This window comes from Mirounga angustirostris, unplaced genomic scaffold, assembly GCF_029215605.1.
Source record: "Mirounga angustirostris isolate CCGP_5_RB_7025 unplaced genomic scaffold, mMirAng1.0.hap1 SCAF_5, whole genome shotgun sequence".
NCBI classification, from domain to species: domain Eukaryota; kingdom Metazoa; phylum Chordata; class Mammalia; order Carnivora; family Phocidae; genus Mirounga; species Mirounga angustirostris.
Window position 1 is genome coordinate 142334714 of NW_026991713.1, and position 26635 is coordinate 142361348.

Sequence of the window (26635 nt, forward strand, 5' to 3'; positions counted from 1 at the left end):
TGCGTGGGTGGGAAATGAGGCTTTAGGGACACAGACTTGTGAGATCTGAGCCAGTGCTTTGAACCTGCTGAGAAGGTGGTTCTGGGTGGCTGAGCAAGTCATTTAATTTTTCTAAAATAGCACTGTCCATTGCCCTATAAGTAGGTAATGGGGTATGATGTGGGTCGTACCAAGTATAAGGATGTGGAAGAACTGGAGCTCTCATGTACTGCTGAGGGGAATGTAAAGTGGTACCACTGCATTGGGAGACAGTTTTTGCAAAAGTTAAACTTTCACCTCTCCTCATTCACAGATGGCAGGCTCTCATATAGGGAAAACATTAATTCACATGTAAAAACAAAACCTATTTGAGCTGATAAAAACCAGTAGAGATAAAAAGGTTCAGCTCATTAGATACAGGACATAAGATCAACACACAAAAACTAATTGTATTTTTATATACTAGCAGAGAACAACAACAACAACAACAAAAAACAGGAGTAAATTTAAGGAGGTACAAAACAACACTGAAAACTACAAAACTTACAGAAATAACTAAAATACTCCCCCCCAAAAAAATCCTTGTTCATGGATTGAAGGCTTAACATTGTTAAGAAAGCAACACTCCCCAAAATGATCTACAAATTCAATGCAATCCATATCAGAATCTCAATAGCCTTTTAGACAGAAACAGGAAAGCTGATCTTAAAATTCATGTGGAATTACAAGCCAAATAACCAAAAACAATCTTAGAAAAAGTTTGAAGACTCCTTTTCCCTGATTACAAAACTTACTATAATGCTACAATAACCAAAACAGTATGGAAGGGGTATACAGCTAGACATCTCAACCAATGTAATAGAAAAGAGAGTCCAGAAATAGAGTCGTGCATCTTTGGTCAATTGATTTTCTACAAGGGTACCAAGACCATAAATGGGGTAAAAATAGTCCCTTCAACAAGTGGTGCTGGGACAACTGGATAGCCACACGCAAAAGAATGAAATCAGACCCCTACCTCACACCATATACAAACATTAACTCAAAATACAACAAAGGCCTAAATGTAGGAGCTAAAACTATAAAACTATTTAAAGAAAACATAGGGGTAAATCTTCATGACCCTGGATTTGGCAGTGGTTTCTTAGATATGGTAACAGAAGCACAAGCAACAAAAGAAAAAATAGATAAATTGGACCTCATCAAAATTGAAAATTTGTGTGCTGTGAAAGACATTATCAAGATGTGAAAAGACAGCCTACAGAATGGGAGAAAGTATTTGTAAATTATATATCTGATAAGTACAGTGTCCAGAATATATAAAGGACACCTATAAACTCAACAAAAAGGCAACCCAATTTATTTATTTATTTATTTTAAAGATTTTATTTATTTGACACAGAGAGAGAGACAGCTAGAGAGGGAACACAAGCAGGGGGAGCGGGAGAGGGAGAAGCAGGCTTCCCACCGAGCAGGCAGCCGGATGCGGGGCTCGATCCTAGGACCCTGGGATCACAACTTGAGCCGAAGGCAGATGCTTAACGCCTGAGCCACCCAGGTGCCCCAAGGCAACCCAATTTAAAAATGAATGAAAAACTTGAATAAACATTTCACCAAAAAAGATATACAAATGGTTAACAAGTACATGAAATGATGTTCAACATCGTTAGTCATTAGGGAAATAAAAAAATTTTTTTTAAAGATTTATTTGAGAGAGAGAGAATGAGAGAGAGAGAAAGCACATGAGAGGGGGAAGGGTCAGAGGGAGAAGCAGACTCCCTGCTGAGCAGAGAACCCGATGCAGGACTCGATCCAGACACTCCAGGATCATAACCTGAGCGGAAGGCAGTCGCTTAACCAACTGAGCCACCCAGGCGCCCCGGGAAATACAAATTTAAACCACAGTGAGATACTACTTCACTCGCACAAGGATGGCTATTAAAAGAAAAAAGGAAAATGACAAGTATTAATGAAAATGTGGAGAAATTGGAACTCTTGGACATGGTGCAGCCACTGTGGAAAACAGTCTGGCAGTTCCCCACTAGTTACAGACAGAATTACCATATGACACAGTAATTTCACTCCCACCTATATCCCAAAGAATTGAGAACAGGTATTTTTTTTTTTTAAGATTTTATTTATTTATTTGAGGGAGAGCATATGCAGGGGGAGCGGCAGGCAGAGGGAGGGACAAGCAGACTCCCCGCTGAGCAGGGAGCCTGACATGGGGCTTGATCCCAGGACCCTGGGGTCATGACCCAAGCTGAAGGCAGACAGCCAACTGACTGAGCCAGGTGCCCCAGTATGATTCCATTTATATAAAACTCTAGAAATATGCAAATCTACAGTGACAGAAAGCAGAGCAATGTTCCCCTGGAGTAGGAGGAGTGGGGCACAAAAAACCAGGGGTGAAGATTTGTTCTCTGTCTTGATTCTAGTTTCTTGCATGTGTATACTTATCAAAATGTATTAAATTGCACGCTTTAAATATGTGCATTTTTTGTATGTCAATAAAACTGTTAAAAAATTAAGATCCGGGGCGCCCAGCTGGCTCAAGTCAGGAGAGCATGCGGCTCTTGATCTCAGGATTGTGAGTTCCAGCACCACGCTGGGTGCAGAGATTACTTTAATTAATTAATTAATTAATTAACTTAAAAAAATTGAAAACCAAGGGAGGAGGCTCTGACTCCCAAGTGCTTCGTTTGTGCTCTGCCAACTATAGCGGATGCTGAGTACAGTTGATGAGGGAGCAGAAGGCAAGCTGAGGATAGAGCACAAGCTGACACCCCTCAAACCTACCCCCTTCCCCAGGTGGGATACGTGTGACATTCCTCAGGCACCCCTGTCTGCCCTAAAGCTAAGGGAAGGAAAAAACAAATGGAGATTATAATCCTGCAAGACATGAGTCTTCCTCAATTTACAAATGTTTTAGTGATTTACAAGAAAAAAAGCATTCATATCAATAACCTGATATGCCTTGCTAGAGGGAAAAACAACCTTGACAATAGCCAGGCCTCCAGTATCTTGTAGGTCTTCATAAAACATATGAAAGTCCTTTTGGACACCTCCCTTTTCCTTACTTCCCCCAACTCCCAAGTATATAATCAGTCACCCCTCACAACCTCAGTGCAGCAGCTCTTTCTGCCCACAGGTCCGTCCCATTCTTTAATAAAACCACCGTTTTGCACCAAAGACATCTAAAGAATTTTTTCTTGGTCGTGGGCTCTGAATCTCACCCCACCAACCTCACCTATATTCCAAAACTACATCACAGTACGGATCAGCGGACTGCTACCCTTTAGGGACAGTGTTCAGAGTTTGCCCTAACTTAAAGCAGAACTGGTGGGCTTTCCAGTGCCTATTGTGAGCACACAAGTCTGGAGCTAACCAGCACCTGGCCTACAGCCAGACCAGAACTGGGCATCACAGCCAGCACGGAGCATGGGGGTGGGGTGGGAGGGCAGGAAACAGACTGTATGGCCTTTCCTCAAAGACCTTTCACCAAAGCGAGGCGACTTCATTCATTCAGCCAGTCAGGTATTAAACAAATACGTTCTGAGGACCTACGGAGTGCCAAATACTATTACTAATACTTGGGGAGAGTCCAGAGTGGGGCAGAATAGGTATCTGCTTTCATGGAGCTTACCTGTCCAGACCAGAGACACAGAAGACAAGCAAACGAGCTGTTTCCAGATCACACTGTGAAGAAAATAAAACAGGGTAATGTGACAGGCAGGGGCTGGAAATATCCGCTTTGGTGTAGGCAGTCCAGAGACCTCTTCACAAAGATCTGAAGAAGCTGGGAAGAGCACTGCAGGCCAAGGGAACTGCGTGTGCAAAGGTCTGAGGCAAGAAAATGGTGGGCATGTTTCAGGGAAAGCAAGCCAGAGCAGATGGAGGGAAGGGAGTAAGAAAAACAGACACAGCTAAGGGGTTTGAGTTTTACTTGAACTGCAATGGGAAGCCATTGAATAGTTTTGATTTTTTAAGGCCTTTTTTGTTTTTAGTCATACTTACTGAGATACAATTTCAGATATGGTAAAATTGAGGGTTTTTTTTAATGCCTAGTTCTATGTTTTGAGAAACACCTACCATCATGTAGTTAGCACCGTGATCAAGTTATAGAACAGTTCCATCACCCCAAAAAATTCTTTTGCACCTAACTCCTCCTGGCAACCACTGACTTGTTTTTTGTCTTTATATTCTCATCGTATCCAGATTGTCATATGAATGGAATTATACAGTACGTAGCCTTTGGAGTCTGGCTTCTTCCACTTAGCATAACGCTTTGGCCTTTCATCATTGTTCTGTATATCAGCAGTTTGTTTCTTTTTTATTGCTGAGTGGTAATCCATTATATGGATATACCACAATTTCCTTATCCATTCATAAATCGAGGGCCACTTGAATGGTTTCAAGTTTTGGGAGATTATGAATAAAGCTGCTATTTGTGTACAGGCTTTTGTGTGAAACCGAGTTTTTGTTTCTCTTGGGCAAATACTTAGGAGTGGGATTGCTGAGCCATATGTAAAATGTATATTAAATTTTATAAAAAATTACCAGTTTTCAAAGGGGCTGCACTGTTTTACATTCTCACCAATGATGTACAAAAGTTCAAATTGCTCCACATCCTTTCAAACCCTTGGCACTGTAAGGGTCTTTGTTGTTGTTTGTTGCTTTAACCATTTTAATAACTGCCTAGTGATACCTCATTGTGTTTAATATGCATTTCCCTAGGGCGCCTGGGTGGCTCAGTCGTTAAGCGTCTGCCTTCGGCTCAGGTCATGATCCCAGGGTCCTGGGATCGAGTCCCACATCGGGCTCTCCCTGCTCAGCGGGAAGCCTGCTTCTCCCTCTCCCACTCCCCCTGCTTGTGTTCCTGTTCTCGCTGTCTCTGTCATATAAATAAATAAAATCTTTAAAAAAAATGCATTTCCCTACTGATGAATAATCTTGAGCATCTTTTCATTTGCTTATTACTTGCCATATATCTTCTTCTGTGAAGTATCTTTTAATTCTTTGTCTACTTTCTAATTCGATTGTTTTATTGAGTTTTGAGAGTTCATTATGTATTCTGGATACAAGTCTTCCTATCACATGTGTTTCGTGAATCCTTTCTTCTAGATGGTGGGCTATCTTTTCATTTTCTTAAAAGTGTCTCGAAGAACAGTTTTAAATTTTGTTGAAGTGCAATTTATAAAAAAAAATTATTTGTTTATTAAGATTTTATTTATTTGAAGGGCACCTTGGTGGCTCGGTTGGTTGAGTGACTGCCTTCTGCTCAGGTCACGATCCTGGAGTCCCAGCATGAGTCCCACACCGGGCTCCCTGCTCAGCAGGGAGTCTGCTTCTTCCTCTGACCCTCTCCCCTCTTATGCTCTCTCTCTCTCAAATAAATCTTTAAAGGGGTGCCTGGGTGGCTCAGTCGTTAAGCATCTGCCTTTGGCTCAGGTCATGGTCCTGGGGTCCTGGGGTCGATCCCCGCATGGGGCTCCCTGCTCTGCAGGAGGCCTGCTTCTCCCTCTCCCACTCCCCCTGCTTGTGTTCCCTCTCTTGCTGTGTCAAATGAATAAATAAAATCTTTAAAAAAATAAATCTTTTAAAAAAAGATTTTATTTGATAGAGAGCAAGAGTGGGGAGGAGAGGGAGAAGCAGACTCCCCCCACTCCCCGCCCACCCCCAGCTGAGTAGGAGCACAACGTAAGGCTCCATCCCAGGACCCTGCTGTCATGACCTGAGCCGAAGGCAGACGCCCTAAACACCCCCCCCCTTTTTTTAAGGATCATACCTCTGGTGTATTTAGGAAATCTTGCTTAACATAGTCACAGAATATTTCTCCTAAGCTTTCTTCTAGAGAAATATTTCTCTACAGCTTTTTAAGTTTTACATTTAGGAAAGGGCGGAGGTTCATTTATTTGCATATGGGTTTCCAATTGTCCCAAAACCATTTGTTGAAAGACTTCTCCACTAAAGAGCGCTGCCACCCTTGTCACACTGACCAGGTGCGTGTGGCTCTAGCTCAGGATCTCTTTGAGGTCCCAGCGTTTTTGTGCGTGTCCCTTCGCCAAGGAAGGGGGGGGAGGGCGGCCGGCGGGTGGCACTCCCTCCTCTGGGCCCGCCCTTCCGGGTCGCCACACTTCTTCCCCCTCCCCAGCCCTTCTCGGTCGCCAGCCTCCCACCGTGGCTGCGGGACAGGGAAGACTCCCAGGGGAGCATCCAGCTGAGCAGGCCACGTCTCGCGCGCAGCTCTCCCCGGCGCCCCCCGCAGCCACGCCCTCGCCCCAAGAGCCTGGGTTGCCAAGACAATCGCCGGCGAACGAGGACCCGGGCCGGTTTCCAGCCTGTCGTGAAGCCCGAGCGAGCTGCGCATGCGCGGTCGCCGCTGGGCCGCCTTTCGCCGCCCCGCGGCCAGCCTGGGTCTTGTCTTCCTACGTCCCCGGCCTCGCCTCTTCATCCCTTTGCCGTTTCTCGAGGGTCTCGGTCGCCCGCGAAACCAGCGAGTTTACCCATGCCAGGGAGAAATGTGCTTGGCACAGGACCCAGGAGGGAGACCCGGCTTCGTGACATTATCGTACATTCTAGGGAGTTGAGGAAGAAATGAGAAGCAGTACGTAGAGCGCCTAGCACAGCGTCAGGCACATAGTAGGTGCTCACAATGTGTCCGCCAGGGCCAGATGTATGTTTGCAAAGTGTGTGAAGAGGACCCAGATGCCTCGCAGCTCGCAGCCCCTCGCTGCGGTCAGGTTCCTTTGGCATCCTCCGGACACCCCCTGCGCCTCGCCCCTGCGCGTGCGCACACGCGCGCCCGGGCCGCTTCGCCTCCGGTCCTGTTTGGCCCACGCCGCGCGCCGTCGAGGGCTCGGTGCGTTGCCATAGAGACCCATGAGCGCTGAGGGGCGAGCGGCCCAGACGCCGGGCTGCAGGGCACCAAGAGCACGATGTCTTTCCGCGACCTCCGCAGTAAGGCCGCCTTGCGCGCTGTCCCCTGCGGATCCGCGGCCCGAGTCCCCCCGCACGGGCCTGTGCGGCTCCGGGGCGTCCCTGGCCGCTGCCGCCCCCCAGGCCGAGCGCCCCCGCCCCTTGTCCGCACTCCGACCCGGCGGGAGGTGCTGTGTGTGCCCCTGGCCGCGTGTGGTTAGGCGGCTGAGGAGCCGAAGTGTTAATTTTGTCTGATTTTAGATGACTTGTATGAACACATGGGGCTGCTTGCTACCGGGTTGGAAAACTCTGAGACCGCTTTTGAGTTGGGTTAGGTGAAAAGCTCAGAAAAACGAACAAAACCGAGGAGGGGACTAGTGAATGGTAGTTGCGGGTGGCATTTTTTGGGTTCTTACGATCTGCCGGGGAGTTCCTGTTGTATGGGTGTGCATCATTTCATTGACTCCTCTGAACTACCGTGTGTTCTGTATTCATAGAGCAGGAACCGGGCAGGGAGGTCAGGGAACTCGGCCCAAGGACACAGGCGGTGGGAGCTGGTGCGGGAGTTTGCATTTGGTTTATCTGACTTCCAAAGCCTCATCCTTCCTAAAGGGACTGTGGAGAAGGGAACCCAAGTGCCTTTGTTAGGAGAGTGGGGAGTGGAATGGGGATAAGCGAATTAGTTCCTACTCCTTTGGGGGCACCTGTTAACACGCCAGGCGTTTTATATTCAGTATGTGATTTTCGTCCTCACGTGTACAGTGAGGTGGGTAGTGCGATCCTTACATGAAATACTTGGAGGCACAGAGAGGTCAAGTAGCTTACTTTAAGTCACGCAGCTAAAACTGAGTGGAAAGCACGGTTGGAGCCCGGGGACTGTGTGAGTCAAAATCCTTTGTTTTTTTATGAGCCGTCATTTTCTGAATCTGAAGCGGTTTGGCTAACTGGCTCCACCTGCACAGGTGTAGCAGGTGATTGTCAATCCGGTGTGATCTGGGGCGCGATCTTTACTGCCAGTTTCCTAACGAATTGCTGGACATTGCACCGTTAACGATTACTCCTTTTAGTTAGTAATTGCTCTTTTTCTACTATGTAAATATAGGGGACACTATATAGGAGCACCATAGTGTGAAATATGCCCTCTGGGATTTGAGGGTTTGTGGCAACTATGTGTTGCAGAGACAGGTTTCTCCTCCTTCGCAGGCCGAGGCCAGCATTCTGCTAGGGGACACTAAATGCAGTTGTGCTGAAAGGAAGGTGTAAGAAAGGGATTTCTGAACATTTTGACCTTTTTTTTTTTTTTTTAAAGATTTTTTATTTATTTATTCATGAGAGACAGAGACAGAGAGAGGCAGAGGGAGAAGCAGGCTCCCAAGGAGCAGAGAGCCCGATGCGGGACTTGATCCCAGGACCCTGGGATCATGACCTGAGCTGAAGGCAGACGCTTAACCATCTGAGCCACCCAGGCGCCCCTGAACGTTTTGACCTTATATGAATGCCATACATTTGTGCAGTTTATGATAGGAATTGTAGTCAGATTGTCCCCGTTTTGCAGATTTAACAGAACTTTACTACGTAATGGGAAGAAGTACGGAGGCAATGCCTGGCTGTGTGGTGGGAAGAATTCTGTATTATTGATCATCATTCTGTTCACATTTCCCAGAAAACAGTGACAAGGGCCCTCTGTGCCCTTGCTCTTTCCTTTGCTCGTACCTTCTGTTGCCTGGTGAGATCTAACCTAACCTTCGGTGCCCAGGTAGCTTTTTTGTGAATGTTGTTGAGATATTTTGAACCTTCAGGAAGAGCAAGGACAGGCATTACAAATACAGCCCAGAAGCGCACCAAACGTAGATCTTGGCATGTTGTGGAAACGCAAAAAACGTTTGTTGTGTTCATTTTCTCATTTTGCTTAAAGCGTAGTGACCACTACCTCTGGTTTAGTATTAGTATTGTGTCTTGTTCTGGTTTATAAAAAATCTAAATATTGCTGTATAGTTCAACCAGTCTCTCTAAGGTTTCTTTAAATACAATGCAGTTGGGACACCTGCGTGGCTCAGTTGGTTAAGGTTTGCCTTTGGCTCTTGTCGTGATCCCAGGGTCCTGAGAATGAGCCCCGCATTGGGTTCCCTGCTCAGTGGGGGGGGGCGGTCTGCTTCTCCCTCTCCCTCTGCCCCTCACTCTGTCTCTCAAATAAATAAATAAAATCTTAAAAAAAAAAGATTAACAAGCCAACTCCAGAATAACTCAGAGAGGTGAACTTCGCCCTACAACTATCACCCTTAAACATAACCACTGTTAACATTTAACATATATATTTTTTAAATATTTATTTGAGAAAGATAAAGCATGCACGTGCACTTGTATATGAGCAGGGTGTTTGGGCAGAGAGAGGGAGAGAAGCAGACTCCCTGCTAAGTGTGGAGCCCATGCAGGGCTCGATCTCTTCACCCTGAGATCATGACCTGAACCAAAATCAAGAGTCAGAAGCTTAACCGACTGAGCCACCCAGGCGCCCCAATATATTTTTTCTTTATGACATTTTATAAAACCAGGTATTTCTCATTTTGAGTGGTAAAGAGAAAGATATCCAAGAGAGAAATGACATATCAAAGAGAGAAATTCTATTCACAGCCAATCCCTAAACCCTATTATAATGTATAGCTTCCACTTTTTCCTCGCATTGAACTTAAATGTTTTTCAGGAAGCAGATTATGTATTTTAACTTTCATGTCCTTTTTACTTTCCCTCTTAGAGACTTGATAAATAGTCCCTGAAACTGTCAATACGTTGGGAATAAAAAAGGAAATCAAGGAAAGTATCTAAGTAAATAAGTAGTTGCTCTTTGATGGGGAACTGACTGAACTGTATTTTACCTTTGGACAGATTTTACAGAGATGATGAGAGCCTTGGGATACCCTCGCCATATCTCTATGGAAAACTTCCGCACACCAAATTTTGGACTTGTGTCTGAAGTGCTGCTTTGGCTTGTGAAACGGTTAGAAATGTACTTTATTAAGATCTAAGAATGAGTGCTCTATTTTATTCAATAGCCACCTTTTGAAACTGGATATTGTGATGAAGCAAAGGGAAGAATTCAATAAATTTTGAGTTTGACAGACTTAGTTGTAACCTGTTAAAAATCCGTTGAGTCTGAAGAGTGCTGTGGAGAGGAGAAAAACCAGGCAATGGTAAAAGGAGATTTTTCAGTTAGAAGCTGACACTGGGCACTGGTCCAAGCTCCTCTTCATGCTCTCACTTTGATCAGGGAGTGACAGGGATCTGTCCACACACTCTAATGACTATACTGAAGTAGAAATCATTTAGATTCAGATTTCAGTTCGTCTGAAAAACCTAATATGATTCAGGGTTGGGGAACTTTTTTGAGATCATAAATATAGGTGTTGCAGGCTACATAAGATCGTTGTTGCATATTCTTTCATGGGTTTTGTTTGTGATAATGCTTTAAAAATGTAAAAACCCTTCTTAGCATGCAGTCTGTACAGAAAGAGACCAAGGGCTGCAGTCCGCTGACCCCTGGTGGGTCATCAGTAACTCGAAGAACTCCAATAACTCTGCTGCTTCTCAAGCTAACTAGTTAGCCCTGGGTCAAGGGCTGTCAGCCAGAGTAATAGCTCTATTTTAATTAAACTTTGAGGTCTGAGATTTAATTTTGTAAGCTGAGCCCCAAATTTGATTTTTGAAATCACCTAAATCTGTTCTTAGGTGAGGATTCACTCCCTTGGGTGCATTCTATGCTGCTTTTGAAGTCTCTCTTAATCTTACTACCTTAGCCGGGACTCAGAGAGCTTGCTGTTACAGATCCTCTCAGCTGCCTTTCTCTTTTGTGAACTTTGTACTTAATTAACTTGTCTTCTCTCTTTCTCTGAAAGGTATGAACCTCAGACCGACATCCCTTCCGATGTTGAGACTGAACAAGACCGAGTTTTCTTCATTAAGGCAATTGCCCAGTTCCTGGTTAGTTGACATTTATTTGCTGGAATTTTAATATTAAGTACATTACAGATGAGTCCCAGCTGGGGCTGTTTTCACGGTGTCTAAGCCCATCTGGTCACCAGGTTCCTGTGGAGGCATTTCGCCAGCACAGGTTTTTGTGTTTTTGTTTTTAATTCATTATTTTTTAAGAATTCTATTTAGTTGGGGCGCCTGGGTGGCTCAGTCGTTAAGCGTCTGCCTTTGGCTCGGGTTATGATCCCAGGGTCCTGGGATCGAGCCCCACATCGGGCTCCCTGCTCCGTGGGAAGCCTGCTTCTCCCTCTCTCCCTCCCCCTGCTTCTGTTCCCTCTCTCGCTGTGTCTCTCTCTCTCAAATAAATAAATAAAATCTTAAAAAAAAAAAAAAGAATTCTATTTAGTTAGTTTAGAATACATAATATACATCATGGTTCAAAGTTTTTTCTTAATTAAGAAGCAGTATAGAGTAAAATGACTTTTTATCCTGTCTGCTGTTGACCCAGTTCATCCCCATTTCCATCCTCCAGAGTTTTTTACACATAGATAAGCAAACACAGTATACATTCTGTCCCCTTCCTTTTGCACAAATGGTGGCGTACGGTACACCACTGCTTAGAATCTTGCTTTCTTCACTTAATGGTACGTTTTGGAGAACTTTCCAAATACATATCCAGTTTCCTCATTCTGTCTTATACCTGAGTAGTATTGCTTTCATGAGTATACCATAATTTATGTAATTTATATAGGTAGGCTTTAGATTGTAACTTTTGCTCTTTGAAACTATGCTGTAGTGAGTAACCTATACGTATCACTTTGTGACCGTATCCCTAGGGTAAGTTCTTAGGATTGGAATTGCTGCGTCAAAGATGGGTGGATTTCTAATTTTATTGTCATTTACCAAATAACTCTCCATCAAGATTGTATAAGTTTAGACACCGACTTGCAGTGCTTGAGTCACTTGGAAGTTTGACTCAATACAATCAGGTTATTGCAAATTACTTACATGGGTTTCGATTTAGATTTTACATGGAAAGGGCCTTACACTATTTTTTTTTTTTGGTCTGAAAATAGGCCACCAAGGCACATATAAAACTCAATACTAAGAAGCTTTATCAGGCAGATGGGTATGCAGTGAAAGAGCTTTTGAAGATCACCTCTGTCCTTTATAACGCCATGAAGACCAAAGGGATGGAGGGCTCTAAGATAGGAGAGGAGGACATCAGCAAATTCAAGTTTGATCTTGGCTCAAAGGTAAGGACAATGAAAGGCTCCCAGTGTGGGACATTATGTGTATTTCTTAAACTCTGAAATGGAACATGTCAGATACTCATGTCTTCGCTTCTTTCCTTACTCCTTGACTGAGAGCATTTTGTCAATTCTGTGCTCATCAGCATTTGGATACAAAAAGAAGTCACAGTAAATTAATCCGACTACTTACCAAAAGCCCACTATATGCCAGGCTCAGTTCAGATGCTGGGGATAACAGATGTGAACAGCAAGGACAGAAATCCTCTGTTCCTATGGCTCAGTGGGGGAGTCAGACTAAACCACAAAGCAGAAGGAATGATAGGTCAGAGGTGATCAAGGTGTGGGGAATGGTAAAGCAGGGCTGTGGCAGGTATCTTCAGCAGGGAGATGGGATGGGTGACGTCTTTAGCAGAGATCCAAAGGAGGGAAGGAGCAAGCCGTGCAGTGGAAGGGGAAAGGTAATCCTTGATAAAAGTGTGCTTAGTGTGTTTGAGGAAACGGGGCATTCGAGGAGAGCGTGAGAACTTGGAGGGGGCGGTGACAGACCCCGCCCTGTGGTCCCTGCACAACCACTGTAAAGAGGTTGACTTTGAGGTGGAAAATCATTGTGTTTTGAGCAGAGAAGTACATGATTTGAAACTTCATATTAAAGGTGTAAGACAGAATGAGTAAAGGATCCCTCTGGCTGCTGGGTTGAGATCAGACTGAAGGGGGGGTGAGGGTGCAAGCAGGCCTGTTAGAAAGCAAGAGATGACAGTGACTTTGAACAGAGTGGTTGGTGATGTCAGGAGCTCAGCTGAGATGGGAGAGAGCTGAGCTGCCACGCATCAGAGGACTTGATGAAAGCAGCAAGCCAAAAATGCAAGTTAAGTCTGTAATCACTTACTGTGGTGGTTTGGTCAAGGGGTTAAAAGCAGAGGAAGCGTCACCTCTCCCTCCCGCCACGCTGTTCCTTTTTCTCCCAGGAGTTGGCACACCCTTCAAGGGGTTGTCTCCCAAGGGAGCTCTGAACAAAAGCCTCCGACAGTTTTATGCACCCTGAGGTAGGGGAGGACTAGGAGTGGAAGAGTGTCCGCAGGTTTTCTCCCCAGCTCCCCCACAAGGAGGCCACGGCAGAGGCGCTGAAGAGGACCTCAGCCCACCATGAAGAGACCTGGGAGTGAAGGCCCTGGGGCTAGGAATGCACATGATGAATGGGGGGGTCAGAGGCCCTGAGTCCTTGACTGCCAGTCCCTTCAGAGCCTGCAGTGTCTTGCTGAGCCTGGGCTCCGGTCACCCCCATCAGGCCTGCTGGAGAAAGCCTTTGTGATCACCTGTGGTCAGGCCGGGGAAATCACACCTAGGTTTTTAATCAGGATCCAGATTCCTCTGGAAAGAAGTGGCCAGGAGTTAGAACCTAATTTGAATCTTGTGGAGTTGGATGTGGGTTGAGAGAAAACGGACCATGCAAGGAAGATCCTATAGCCACACTGTCTACTAGAACTTTCTGTGATGATGGGTGTGTTCTCTATCCATGCCATACTGTGGCAGCCACTAGCCACATGTAGCTAGCACCACCGAATAATTTTATTTAAATTTTATTTAAATTTAAATAATTTATACTGTATGGTGACTAACGTAACATAATAAAATAAAATAAATTTAAATAATTTAACATTGAAATGGCCACGTGTGGCAAGTCCAAACTGTTTTAGCCATCATAGCTCTGAAGTTTTTGGTCTGAGCAACTGCAGGGGCGAAGTTGCCTTTACTGAAATGGAGGGGAGTGTGAGAGGAGCGGGCCTGGTGGGAAAGGTGGGGAGTTTGGGTTGGAACACGTTCAGTATGAGGTGTCCGGCCTCGGATCGTAGCAGGTGTTACAGCCAGGAGCTTAGGAGGGAGTGTGAGTGGAGAAGAGTTTAGGGGACTGAACTCTGATGGCCTCCAGGGTTGGGAAGCAGGGGAGATGATGAGACTCCTGCAAAGGAAATGGGACGTTTGCTGCTATGAGATGGTTTGGGGAGCAGGGAGCTGGAGCTGGAAGGAGCAGAACCCTGGAGGACTAAGGGAAGGGGAAGAAAGTCAGCAGCTATGAATGCAGAGGGAGACATGCTACTGGTGGTTTGGGAATAAAAGCAAGGTGGGAATTGAAGAGAGGAAGAGTGAACAGAGCAAGGAAATGTTTGGGTTCTCTGGAGAAGTTACCATATGCAAGGAAGTGGGGGTGACCTGCGCACCCTAAGGAAGAAGCTTGTGCTGCACACTAGAGGCCGCCGTCTTCGCAGCAGCCGCCACCCTTGCTATTGTCGGGGTCCCCTGGTGTGTCCTCGTCCAAACAGGAAGAATGTCACTTTCACCCTCCTATAGTTCCTGGTTAAAGATTACATTTGACTTGAGATTTGGATTTTCAGAGAGACCCAGATGTCCTGGGAGCACTCCTCCACAGGATGTAAATATGTGTCTTATGGAAAACGTGTTCAATAGTCCAGTATCCTGATGGGAGGCAGGAATTGATATTAACAAAGCGTTTATTTTTTATTTTTTATTTGTTTATTTTTTAAAGATTTTATTTATTTATTTATTTGAGAGAGAGAGAGAAGAGAAACAGCATGAGAGGGGAGAGGGTCAGAGGGAGAAGCAGGCTCCCCGCTGAGCCGGGAGCCTGATGTGGGACTCGATCCCAGGACTCCGGGACCATGACCTGAGCCGAAGGCAGTCGCTTAACCAACTGAGCCACCCAGGCGCCCGTCAAAGCGTTTATTTTTTTATTATTTTTTAAAGATATTATTTATTTGAGAGAGAGAGCACCTGCGCACGAGCAGTGGGGAGGGGCAGAGGGAGAGGGAGAAGCAGACTCCCCTCTGAGCAGGGAGGCTGAGGAGACTTGATCCCAGGACACTGACATTGTGACCTGAGCTGAAGGCAGACGCTTGACCAACTGAGCCACCCAGGCGCCCCAAACTGGTTGTTTCTGAATGTCTATTAAAAACCCGTCACTGGGGGCGCCTGGGTGGCTCAGTCATTCAGTGTCTGCCTTCAGCTCAGGTCCTGGGATCGAGCCCCACATCGGGCTCCCTGCTCGGCGGGAAGCCTGCTTCTCCCTCTCCTGCTCCCCCTGCTTGTGTTCCCTCTCTTGCTGTGTCTCTCTGTCAAATAAATAAATAAAATCTTTAAAAAAACAAAAACCAAAAAACCTGTCACTGAAGTTTCTGGTTTTGATATTTTCCCTCCAGATTGCAGATTTGAAAGCAGCCAGGCAGCTTGCTTCTGAAATCACCTCCAAAGGAGCATCTCTGTATGACCTGCTGGGCAAGGAGGTAGAGTTGAGGGTGAGCCATGTTCAGATACTTAAATACTTCCTCGGCTAAGCATTTTTCAAGCTTTTCTTTCCGATTCTGCTTTTTCCTGGCCTTCTCATTTCGTCACACTGTATCTGATTAAATGAGATACTCTGCAGGGTGGTAATAGCATTAGCTGCTAGTCCTGCTTCTAGTGGCCCTGGTCTGTTCTTAATAGCTTTAACTTCTAGTTCAGGAATGGCAATTATGTAGCATGTTGCTGGAACTTTCCTCCTTGTGCCCATGGCAGACTTTCCTGGTCATGGTGTTTTTCCTGGGGAACTCAGCATTCCTGTCTACAAAGTGCTCTTCTGAGCCCCTGGTTCCCAAACCTTCCTCCCACGTGGAATCCTGTGGGGACCTGTAAAAACTACTGATACCTGGCTTCCATGCTGATGTCACTGGTTTGGAGTGGACCTGGCATTGGAGTGATTCTAATGTGCAGCAGAGCTGGACAGCCCAACGAGGGCTGTCACTATTCCTCAGCTGAAGTTGGTGTCACTGTTAAGATTTATTTGCAATCCTTGTTCTAGCCAATGCCAACTAAGAAGAATGCTTCATCTACTATGTTTACCAAGCTGTTTAATAAGAGTATGGCTCCTAAAACCCCTATAGAGCTCCTGTAGTCCTTTTAAATCACCTCATGTCTAGGTTGTCCCCCATACCAGTGAATCAGAATGTCTGGGGGTGAGAGCCAGGCATCCAGCCTTTTTTTTTCCCCCTAAGATTTATTTATTTATTTGAGAGAGAGAGAGAGATGCACAAGCAGGAGGGGCAGAGGGAGAGGGAGAGAGAATATCAAGCAGACTCCGCGCTGAGTGTAGAGCCCAATGTGAGGCTTGATTTCACAACCCTGAGATCATGACCTGAGCTGAAACCAAGAGTTGGTCGCTTAACCAACTGCACGCCCAAGGCACCCTCCAGGCGTCGAGCTTTTAAGGATCTCCAAGTGATTCTAATGTGCGGCAGAGTTTGGGACCCACTGGTTTAAGAAGAAATGGAGTATTGTTTAATTCTTACCTGTAAGGATTTATGGCATTTGAAGCATACATGCTCACTTCTAGTGTTTTTATATTAAATGCATTTAATTCGTTTTATTGCAGTCGGGTATGTCGGCCATGACCTCTCTCTCTCTCACTGCCTGGCCTGTGTTCTGGCATCACTGCTGTAGTGTAATGGTATTTTTCCTCTGGCTTTTCATTTCTGCCCCAGGAGCAGACTGGAAGCAGGGGACTGGAGTGCCAGCTCACCATCATTGATATATTAACCTAGTGATCGCCACCTAGTAAAAGGCAGTTGACAGAACAAAACTGCCACTCCTATCTAATAGCTAATTTAGATAACTAACAAGGCAGCTCCAGGATTTCTGTGTTTTCTCTTTATAGTGCAGTTTGTGCCCGTGTCTACACACATGTCTAGCAGACCTGGAGACAGACCTATCAAGAACTGGTTACTTGTTAATTGCCACAGAGTGGCTTCATTGTGAGACTTCAACCAGGATTCCACTGGGGACTCTTGGCACCATCCTGTAATGAATTGAAAGAATCAGTGGCCGAAGTGTTGCCATGGGAGCCAACTACTCAAATTCTGTATACAGCTGTGATCTGAGGAAGATTCTCTATCCAGTATTGGTTTTTCATACACTCAACAAACATTTCTTGAGGACTAGCTCCAACCACAGACAGGCAAGGCACTGTGCTCTGTGTAGGTCATGATCCCTGCCCTCCATAGTTTTCTACCAGTGCTGAAATAAAGGAAGCCCGAGACAGTTTGGGAAAGTGCTGCAGGAACCTCATAACTGCATTGGTGTTAAAATCCCATGTCTCAGAAGTTCCTAGCACTGGTGTGATAGGCACAGATGCCTCCCTTGATTGGTTAATGGTTAATGCTAGGGGCAGGGCCAAGGTGACTCCTCTCATCGGTTACAGTTGGCAGTGAAAGGCAACTTAGAGGAAATTAATCATAGGAAAGATGATAGGGGCTGGGAGGGGTTTCAGACAGCAGGTTGAGCTGCACTTGGTTTCAGGTTCACCTGAACGAATGTAGGTAAAGAAGCAAATTTGGGAGAAAAGATGACGGGGGTAAGCTCAGTTTTGCCCCTTATGTTGTGGGAATGTGGGGCCTGTAGCTGGGGAAGGCCCAGGGCACCAGAGGGAGGCCAGGTTGGTGGTAGGATTACCAACTGAGGCCTGGCTGGCTCAGTTGGTAGAGCATATGACTCTTGATCATGGGTTGTGAGTTCAGGCCCCACGTTGGGTGTAGAGAGTACTTAAAGAAAAAAAAGAAAGAAAGACATTTGGAAGAGGGGCTGGAAGAAGTGGTTTTGCATCAGAGATCCACCCTGTAATGGAACTTTCGAGAACTAGTCTATAAGCCATATCCAGATTTGGGGATTGGTTTTGAGAATATCTTTTCTGAAAGTACATGTAATTTCATTTCATTGTTTCTCATAGGAACTGAGAACAGAAGCAATTGCCAGACCTCTGGAAATAAATGAGACAGAAAAAGTGATGAGAATTGCGATAAAAGATATTTTGGTAAGATTTATTTGCTTTTATTTAATGTTTCTGTGCCTAGGACTTGAAAATACTGATTTATTCCCTGCCTTCTTAAGACAGAACAATCCTGGGCGCCTGGGTGGCTCAGTTGGTTAAGCGACTGCCTTCAGCTCAGGTCATGATCCTGGAGTCCTGGGATCGAGTCCCGCGTCGGGCTCCCTGCTCAGCGGGGAGTCTGTTTCTCCCTCTGACCCTCCCCCCTCTCATGCTCTCTATCTCATTCTCTCTCTCAAATAAATAAATAAATAAATAAATAAATAAATAAATAAATAAAAAGAACAATCCTAGGCCTAGTGACAGAGAAGATATATGATCATGGGGAAATGGAAGATGCAGAAGACATTCTAGGATACCTAGGTTACTTACTTCTATTTTTTTCCCTTTGTTATAAGTATGAACAACTTCTCCCTAAAAATTTGTCAGTTTTAATAATTTAATAATTTGCTTAAATTCTTCAGTACTTTTCATAAGTAATGCTCTATTTAATGGACTCTTCACACTTTAACAACTTCCTCACTGCTGGGCATTTAAGTGATTTTCAGAGGTTTTTTTTTGTTTTTTGGGTTTTTTTGGTGCTGAAACCTGGGCACAGAGATTTCTCTCTCTCTGTCAAGATTTATTTCAGAGAGAGCATATGAGCTGGGGGAGGGACAGAGGGAGAGGGACAGGGAGAGAGAATCTCAGGCAGACTCCTCGCTGAGAGCAGACCCTGATGCCGAGCTCGACCTGAGCTGAAACCAAGAGTCGGACACTTTAACCAACTGCGACACCCAGGTGCCCCTGGGCACAGAGATTTCTAACTAGTGCTGTGATGAACAGAATGCCATCCTTTATTGCTTACCCACAATCAATTATTTGCTCATCTCATCTGACACATTCATTTGGAGGGCAGTAGTGAGGGAGACTCCAGACTCACACTGCTTACGTTTGAATCCCACTGTGTGATCTTAGGCAAGTTACTTAACCTCCCTGTGCCTCACTTTCCTCAACTGTAAAATGGGGAGAATGGCAGTGTCTGCCCCATAGGGTCCTTATGTACATTCATTATGACAGTGCATGTTGTACATAGTCTCTGGCACATGGTAGGTATTCAGTCGTTATTAGGGATTCATTTTATTCAGTAGACACAGACAGGAGAGCCTTATGTAAAGTAGGAGTAGCATAAAACAAGGATTTGCTGAGAGTTGTAAATTCTAAGATGGATAGGTTTTTATAATATCCTTGTCATAAAACAGTACTACTCCCTGGGCGACCCAGCACCAGGGTTCAGCCTCAGCAGGTGAGGGCAGGGCAGCTGAGATGGGAGGTCTGTTACATACAGGCAGACTGATCACGTAGGTAAATATGTTAAAGATAACGGAAGCGAAGTTTCTCACTGTTGGAAAAGAGAGTTGCAGATATGAAAAAGAAACTTAGAATGAACCCTGAAATTGGAGGTGATGGTTAAATGCATGGTTTTCATTGGATAGAGAGGTAGGTAGCTAGCTAGCTAGCTCTAGGAATACTTTTGCTGTGCATGCATGTTTTCATACATGAGTGTATGTCATATATTTATGTACATGCGCATGCACACCCACATACACATTCATACATTTCCTAGCTCTGAGCACACCTAGCACCCAGATCTTGGCTTCTAAATGGCATTCTCCACTAAAGGGAACCAGGACTCTTGGGGAGAAGTGTCTGAGTCCAGAGCTGGGACAGGAAAGTACAAGATCCTCTTGGGCTGGAGAGCAAGGAAATGCCCAGAGAATGAAAGGGGTCTGTCAAAATCCCTTGCAAAACAGATGCCAGCCTGAGTGGGCTTCCCCTGGTCAAACCAGGGACAGTTACGCTTCAAAATAAATAAATTAGTGTAATGGGTTATGGACCATTGAATGAAATGGGAGACCATGAGTTCTTACTGAAATAAAAGTGAACATACTGAAAGCTGATGAAGAGAAGGTATTTCACATAGTTTCAAAGTAGCTCTGCCCAAAAGTACTTAGTAATTACAAAGGAGAAAAGAGTGACTTCACATGAGAATCCTGGCAGACAGCCGCTTAATCAGGTGATTAATTATTGAATGCCAGGGTGAACTCCGCCTGATGTTACAGACTCCACAGGGACAAGTGGGGAAATCTGAGTGGGTCTGAGGAGTAGATTGTTGATAGTGCATCTGTGTTTATTTCATGTTTCAGTGATTGTGTCATGGTTGTGAAGGAGAGAGTCCTTATTCATAGGAAATATACACAAATATTTAGAGGTGATGGGACCTCAGATGAGCAACCCACTCTGACCTAAGTTAGGGAAAAAATGCTTTATGTTCTAATCCAGCTGTTTGTAAGTTTGTGATTGTTTTTCAATTTAAAACTCTTTTATCTGCTGATGCTCTTGTGCTTGTCAGTGTTCTGGCTGGATCAAGTTAACATGGCATGAATGTGCCTTTAGCACTAAGTATATATTAGAATAGTGAAATGAGGGCACCATTCATTTCTTGGTGACTCCCTGTATGTATGTATGTATGTATGTATGCATCTATGTATTATTTATTTATTATTTCCCCTTTTTTAAAAGATTAGTTTTGCGAGAGAGGGAGAGTGTGCGTGCAGAGGGAGGGGCAGAGGGAGAAGCAGACCCCCCTTTGAGCAGGGAGCCCAACGAGGGACTTGATCCCAGGACCTTGACATCATGACCTGAGCCAAAGGCAGATGCTTAATCGACTGAGCCACCCAGGAGCCCTATTATTTCCTTTTTTTTTTTTTTTGAAGTATAGCTGACACACAATGTTACATTAGTTTCAGGTGTACAACATAGTTGGTGAACACCTTTTAATATATCTGTTGTTGCAAAATATCTATGATATTTGATAATTCTAAAAACAAAACCAAAGCAACAGTATGGATACTTAAAAGGGGTTATGATATATAGGCCATTTGTTTCAGAAAGCTAGGGAAAATTGTGTTTATCACACTGATAATTGTTTTTTAACTTTTTTTTTTAAATTAATTAATTAATTTATTTATTTATTTGAAACAGAGAGAATGAGAGACAGAGAGCATGAGAAGGAGGAGGGTCAGAGGGAGAAGCAGACTCCCTGCCGAGCAGGGAGCCTGATGCGGGACTCGATCCCGGACTCCAGGATCATGACCTGAGCCGAAGGTAGTCGCTCAACCAACTGAGCCACCCAGGCGCCCTAACTTTTTTTTTTAAAGATTATCTATTAGAGCGTGTGGGCTCGTGCATGCATTGGGGAGAGGCAGAGTGAGAGAGACTCTCAAGGAGACTCCCTGCTGAGCACAGAGCCCAACTTGGGGCTTGATCCCACAACCCCAAGATCATGACCTGAGCGAAAACCAAGAGTCAGATGCTTAACCGACTGAGCCACCCAGGCGCCCCACTGATATTTCATATTTGAGGAGCACATACCTTTAACAAATTGCTTTTATTTTTGAAGTCAGATAAATTCACTAGGTTTAATCTGACTTGTTCAGAGAAATAGTTGCCATCAACGTGAATTGTTTGTTCAGAAACTCACCTTGTCTTCCTGTGAGAGTAAACTCATGTCTCATGTGGGGTTTTTAAAGCACTTGTAGCAAATGAATAGTGATAAGATTATTTTCATGATAACATCTTGGAAATGATTAGTGTACTTAGTTGAAAAAAACTCAACCATAAATAAACAATGGAAGTGGTTGCTTCCAAATATACACTGTCTTTGACTGTCACAGAGAGTGTCTGGGCTCCTTCGATGATTTTTTTGTGGACCCCATAGTGTCTCAGAGACCTGTAGGTAAACCGTCACTGAGCCTTCGTGGGGCATGACACCTTGTGCCAAAGTACTGGTGGGGAGAACCTATGTCAGGCATCAGGAACTAAGAGTTGGGACGTCAGAACTTGGAAGGCAGTCACACACTTAGCTGGCTCCGTTCCTAAAAAAAAAAAAAAAAGGCAGTTCACCACTGAGCCACAGGCCCGACCTGGCCAGCTTTCCAGACAAGACAAGTGTGAAGACTGTGCGTTCATTCTGATTACCCCTTGTCAGATGAACGTGCTCTTGTGGGGTTTTGTCCATGATCTTTCTTCCCCTTCACTTTCTTTCTCTGCCCCTGCTGCACAGGCTCCCTCCAAAAGCTGGGTGCACTAACGGAGCCCTTTGCTCACTGACTTCACAGAATGGTTTCTCTGCTTTAGTCCGTAGTTGTACTTGCCAATGGGAGGGAAGAGAACCTCTCTCAGTCCCAGCAGGCAGTGGAAGAGGGCTGGGACCGCCTAATACTTCTTTTTGTCCCCTCCTAAATAAAGCCATATGTATGGGTGCGTATATTCTGTGAGGCAGATATATTTTTTTTTTTTAAGATTTTATTTATTTATTAGAGAGAATGAGATAGAGAACATGAGAGGGGGGAGGGTCAGAGAGAGAGGCAGACCCCCTGCTGAGCAGGGAGCCCAACGTGGGACTCGATCCCGGGACTCCAGGATCATGACCTGAGCCGAAGGCAGTCGCTTAACCAACTGAGCCACCCAGGCGCCCGAGGCAGATATTTGTAACTAGGGGAGTGAGCTGAACGATACGAATAAAGGCAGACTGACCATCGAGAGTGTTATGGAAGCAGTGTGAGCAAGTGAGCTGCACAAGAGGTCTGGGCCTGCTCCCCTCTGCTCAGGACACTGTTCTTGCCATCTTCATTTGTTTTCCTGGGCACAAACACCCTCCTCTCATGGAAAAAGGATGATCATTTTTTCTGGGCCTATGTGACCTCCCATCTGGAAATAGTTGGCTAACTGAGTGATGGCTTGGGGGAGGGTTTGCTCTGTGCGTCTACTTTTGCTTTTATGTAGCATGATGTCGCTGTGCCTGAGGAGCTGTGGAATTCCTCTCTTCCAAGAGTCAGGTGGGAGTTCCTTTACTGGCACATTGTCTCATTCATTTCCTGTTCAATGCAGGCGCAGGTGCAGAAGACTAAAGATCTGCTCAATAACGTGGCCTCTGACGAAGCTAATTTAGAAGCCAAAATTGAGAAGAGGAAATTAGAACTGGAACGAAATCGGAAGCGGCTCCAGACTCTGCAGAGTGTCAGGTAGATCCGAACACCTGAAGAGTGGGTAGAAAGTTGTCTTCAGAAGTTCAAGCAGGGTGAGGACATGTGGTCAGTGGTGGTAGCCTCTCAGGTGTAAGGCCATCTGGACTGAAAGTGCGCGGGCCACGCGCATTCTAACAAATGCTCTGCCAAACTCATTGTCTTTACTGCTTTCAGTATGCTTGGGAAACTGCTCAATTCTCGAACCTCCCTTCAGGCTTTTATAGCTTCTTGGAATGCAGGGCAGAGTAAGTGAATCCAGATGGTGAAAGTTATGCAAGGCTTGAGGTGGAAACAGAAGCATACTCCCATTTCTTGGTTTGAGTAGATTTTAGATCTTTATAATTTTTCACCAGTAATTCATCTTTCTTTTGACTTTCCCTCTCTGAAAGTACGTTTTTCCAGGGAATATGAATGGATAATGGTGGTGCACAATACCTTCCAGGTCTTCAGAGCCTTTCAAGTGGGTTCCTCACGTTTTCTTGGAACTGTTCTCTCTCTCATTGTACACCCTCCTTCTCTTGCTCTGTCTCTTTGTCATTTTTTCTCCTGCACCACTACTCATCCTTTTCATTCTCCCTTTATTTTTCTCTCTCCACTCCATCTGTGTAGCTGCTGCATCTGTCTAAATGTCGTACTTTTTGGAGATACTGGTGACTGGGCCACACCCTGGCTACTGTCCTGACATCTGTGGGAAGGAGGCCCTGGGGACATGAGTAACCCAGGGAGCACCAGCCACAGGCAGGCCCATGACCCTTCCACCTTTGGAATCTGGGCCACCTGATAAATGTGTCTCATTAAACAATTCTGCCTCTTGGGCATAAATTCATTTTTGTTAAGCTTCATGGCCTTTCAATAGAAAAGTTTCTGTGTTTTGCTCTAGTCCCAAAGATTTTTTTATTATTTCTGAGTGTATCTGTTTATATTTTTAAAGAAGAGTGTTTTCCCTTTAAGATCAAAAATAAGAGAAAAGAATAGATTCAGCAAACCAGTTGAAACAGGTTTTTGTGTTATGGTTTTGGTTTTAGATTTTATATTTTTAAAAACTTAGATTTAGGGGCACATGGGTGGCTCAGTCAGTTAAGCATTGGACTCTTGGTTTCAGCTCAGGTCATGATCTCAGAGTCATGAGATAGAGCCAGCCCCACATCAGGCTCCCCACTCAGCAGGAGTCTGCTTAAGGATTCTCTCTCCTCCTCTCCTTCTGCCCCTCCCTGTGCGCACTCTCTCAAAAAATAATAATAATAATAAAGTCTTTTTAAAAAATTTAGCTTTAATTTGTAGCAACCTATGTTTCCCTTTTTTGGGGACTGAATACATTTTGGAGCATTCAGACAGCAGAATATTATGCTCAACTAAGATAATGCATATATTTAACTTCTTGATTTTGTGAGGTGTATATGATGCATGATTACTTTTTAAGTCTTTATTAAAATCCAGGGCATGTTGAGTAAGAAAAAAAGACTGCAAAACTTCATTGAAGGTAATATACTTAATGATGCTTAAAAATACATTCCTATATGTGTCCATGCATAGAAAGTCTGGAAGGATGCTTATCAAATATTAAGTGCTTATATCTGGTGATAGGATTATGAGTAATTTTTTTTAAAGATTATTTATTTGAGAGAGAGAGAACGAGAGAGCACGAGAGCATGAGAGAGGGGAGGATCAGAGGGAGAAGCAGGCTCCCCACTGAGTGGGGAGCCTGACACGGGACTGGATCCCAGGACCCCGGGATCATGACCTGAGCCAAAGGCAGTCGCTTAACCAACTGAGCCACCCAGGCGCCCTGGATTATGAATAATTTTTACCTTAGTCTTCATACTTTGGGGATTATTTCAGATTTATAAAGAGCTTTTGATTTTTTTTTTTTTTTTTTTTTTAGATTTTATTTATTTGAGAGAGAGAGAGCGTGTGCACAAGCAGGGGGAACGGCAGGCAGAGGGAGAGGGAGAAGCAGGCTTCCCGCTGAGCAGGGAGCCCGACACGGGGCTTGATCCCAGGACTCTGGGATCATGACCCAAGTGGAAGGCAGACACTGAGCCTTAGGGGCACCCAGGTGCCCCTAAGAGCTTTTGATTAAAAAAAAATAAGTATGTTCCTTTCAAGGGGAGGGAGGAGAAAAGGCAAATTAACTTTAAGCAGCTGCAAGTTGAAGAACCGTCTCCAGCTAAAGGCTTTCCACAGCAAACCATGATGGGACCTGGAACTCAGAGTACTAGTTCAAACTTCTGTATGTTGATTAATCTTTCACTTTTTATTTCATTCGGTTGTTTCAGGCCAGCCTTTATGGATGAATATGAGAAGATCGAGGAGGAGTTGCAAAAGCAGTATGACATTTATCTAGAGAAATTTCGAAATCTGGCTTATCTGGAACAGCAGCTTGAGGACCATCATAGGATGGAGCAAGAGAGGTTTGAGGTAAGTAGTTAGCCCACATCTCTGTACAGACCATTCCTTCTGCTGGGTTAGTTTGTACTTGTTGACGTGTCAGTTTGTAAATATCATTGTAGAAAAAAAAAATCTGTGAATGTTTTTTCTCCCTGATCAAGTCTGAGGATTGCTCATGGAATTCTTTTGTTTTGCTGTCAGTGTAGCCTGGCCTCCAGGGTTGTCAGCTCTCTGGTGGGTTTGGTCGGTTAGGACTGCGGACAGGACCCACACGTGACCTGTGTCATTGCACAAGACTCAGAAGGGCCAGTGCTTGCTTCAATGCTGTGCTGTCACTGGCTTGAAATTCTTCATAATTTTTAAGTGCATTTTAATTTGCACTGAGTCCCAAGAGTAGGTAACTGGTCTTGGGTAAAGATCTAAAAATTTGCTTGGTCAGTTTAGTGAAAGATTTTCAGGGACCCTTGTTAATTGAATCATCCAAACCAGTTTTTTGTTTTTGTTTTTAAGATTTTTGTTTATTTATTTGGCAGAGAGAAAGACAGCGAGAGGGGGAACACAAGCAGGGGGAGCGGGAGAGGGAGAAGCAGGCTTCCCGCGGAGCAGGGAGCCCGATGCAGGGCTGGATCCCAGGACCCTGGGATCATGACCTGAGCCGAAGGCAAACGCCCAACGACTGAGCCACCCAGGCGCCCCCATCCAAACCAGTTTATCAGAGACTGCTTTTTATTTTATTTTTTTAAAGCTTTATTTATTTATTTATTTGACACAGAGAGAGAGAGAGATAGCGAGAGAGGGAACTCAAACAGGGGGAGTGGGAGAAGGAGAAGCAGACTTCCCACGGTACAGGGAGCCCGATGCGAGGCTCGATCCCAGGACCCTGGGATCATGACCTGAGCCGAAGGCAGACGCTTAACGACTGAGCCACCCAGGCGCCCGTATTATCACTTTTTGAATTGCCCTAATCCCTTGGGGATATTTCTGCTTAACCCAAGAATGGTCGCTTGGAATCTGTGTTCACGATGAAATTGGTCTACAGTCTCCCTTTCTCACACTGTCCTCGACAGCTTTTGGTATAAAGGTTATGGTAGCCTTCCTACAGACCTGGGTGTTTGAATGAGGTGAAGCTGTTCTGGGGTACAAGAGGCCTGGCTGGGGGTAACCGCTGCACTCCTGTGGACGAGTTTCTCTCAACA

At 44.9% G+C, this 26635-nt stretch overlaps 1 protein-coding gene across 4 annotated transcripts in view; it reads left to right on the plus strand.

Annotated features, from left to right (window-relative positions):
• The window catches only part of LOC123844405 (clusterin-associated protein 1), an 85829-nt gene that overhangs the window by 44111 nt on the left and 15083 nt on the right, over positions 1–26635 (plus strand). For 2 of the 4 annotated variants that reach the window (XM_064592447.1, XM_045874845.3), the window contains 7 exons: positions 9778–9889; positions 10785–10869; positions 11937–12116; positions 15326–15421; positions 17884–17967; positions 22915–23048; positions 25328–25469. In XM_064592447.1, the coding sequence (XP_064448517.1) occupies positions 9778–9889; positions 10785–10869; positions 11937–12116; positions 15326–15421; positions 17884–17967; positions 22915–23048; positions 25328–25469 (833 nt within the window). Of the gene's footprint in view, positions 1–6786; positions 6937–9777; positions 9890–10784; positions 10870–11936; positions 12117–15325; positions 15422–17883; positions 17968–22914; positions 23049–25327; positions 25470–26635 lie in introns of those variants that run through there. The other 2 variants (XM_045874844.3, XM_045874846.3) reach the window with 2 other exon arrangements.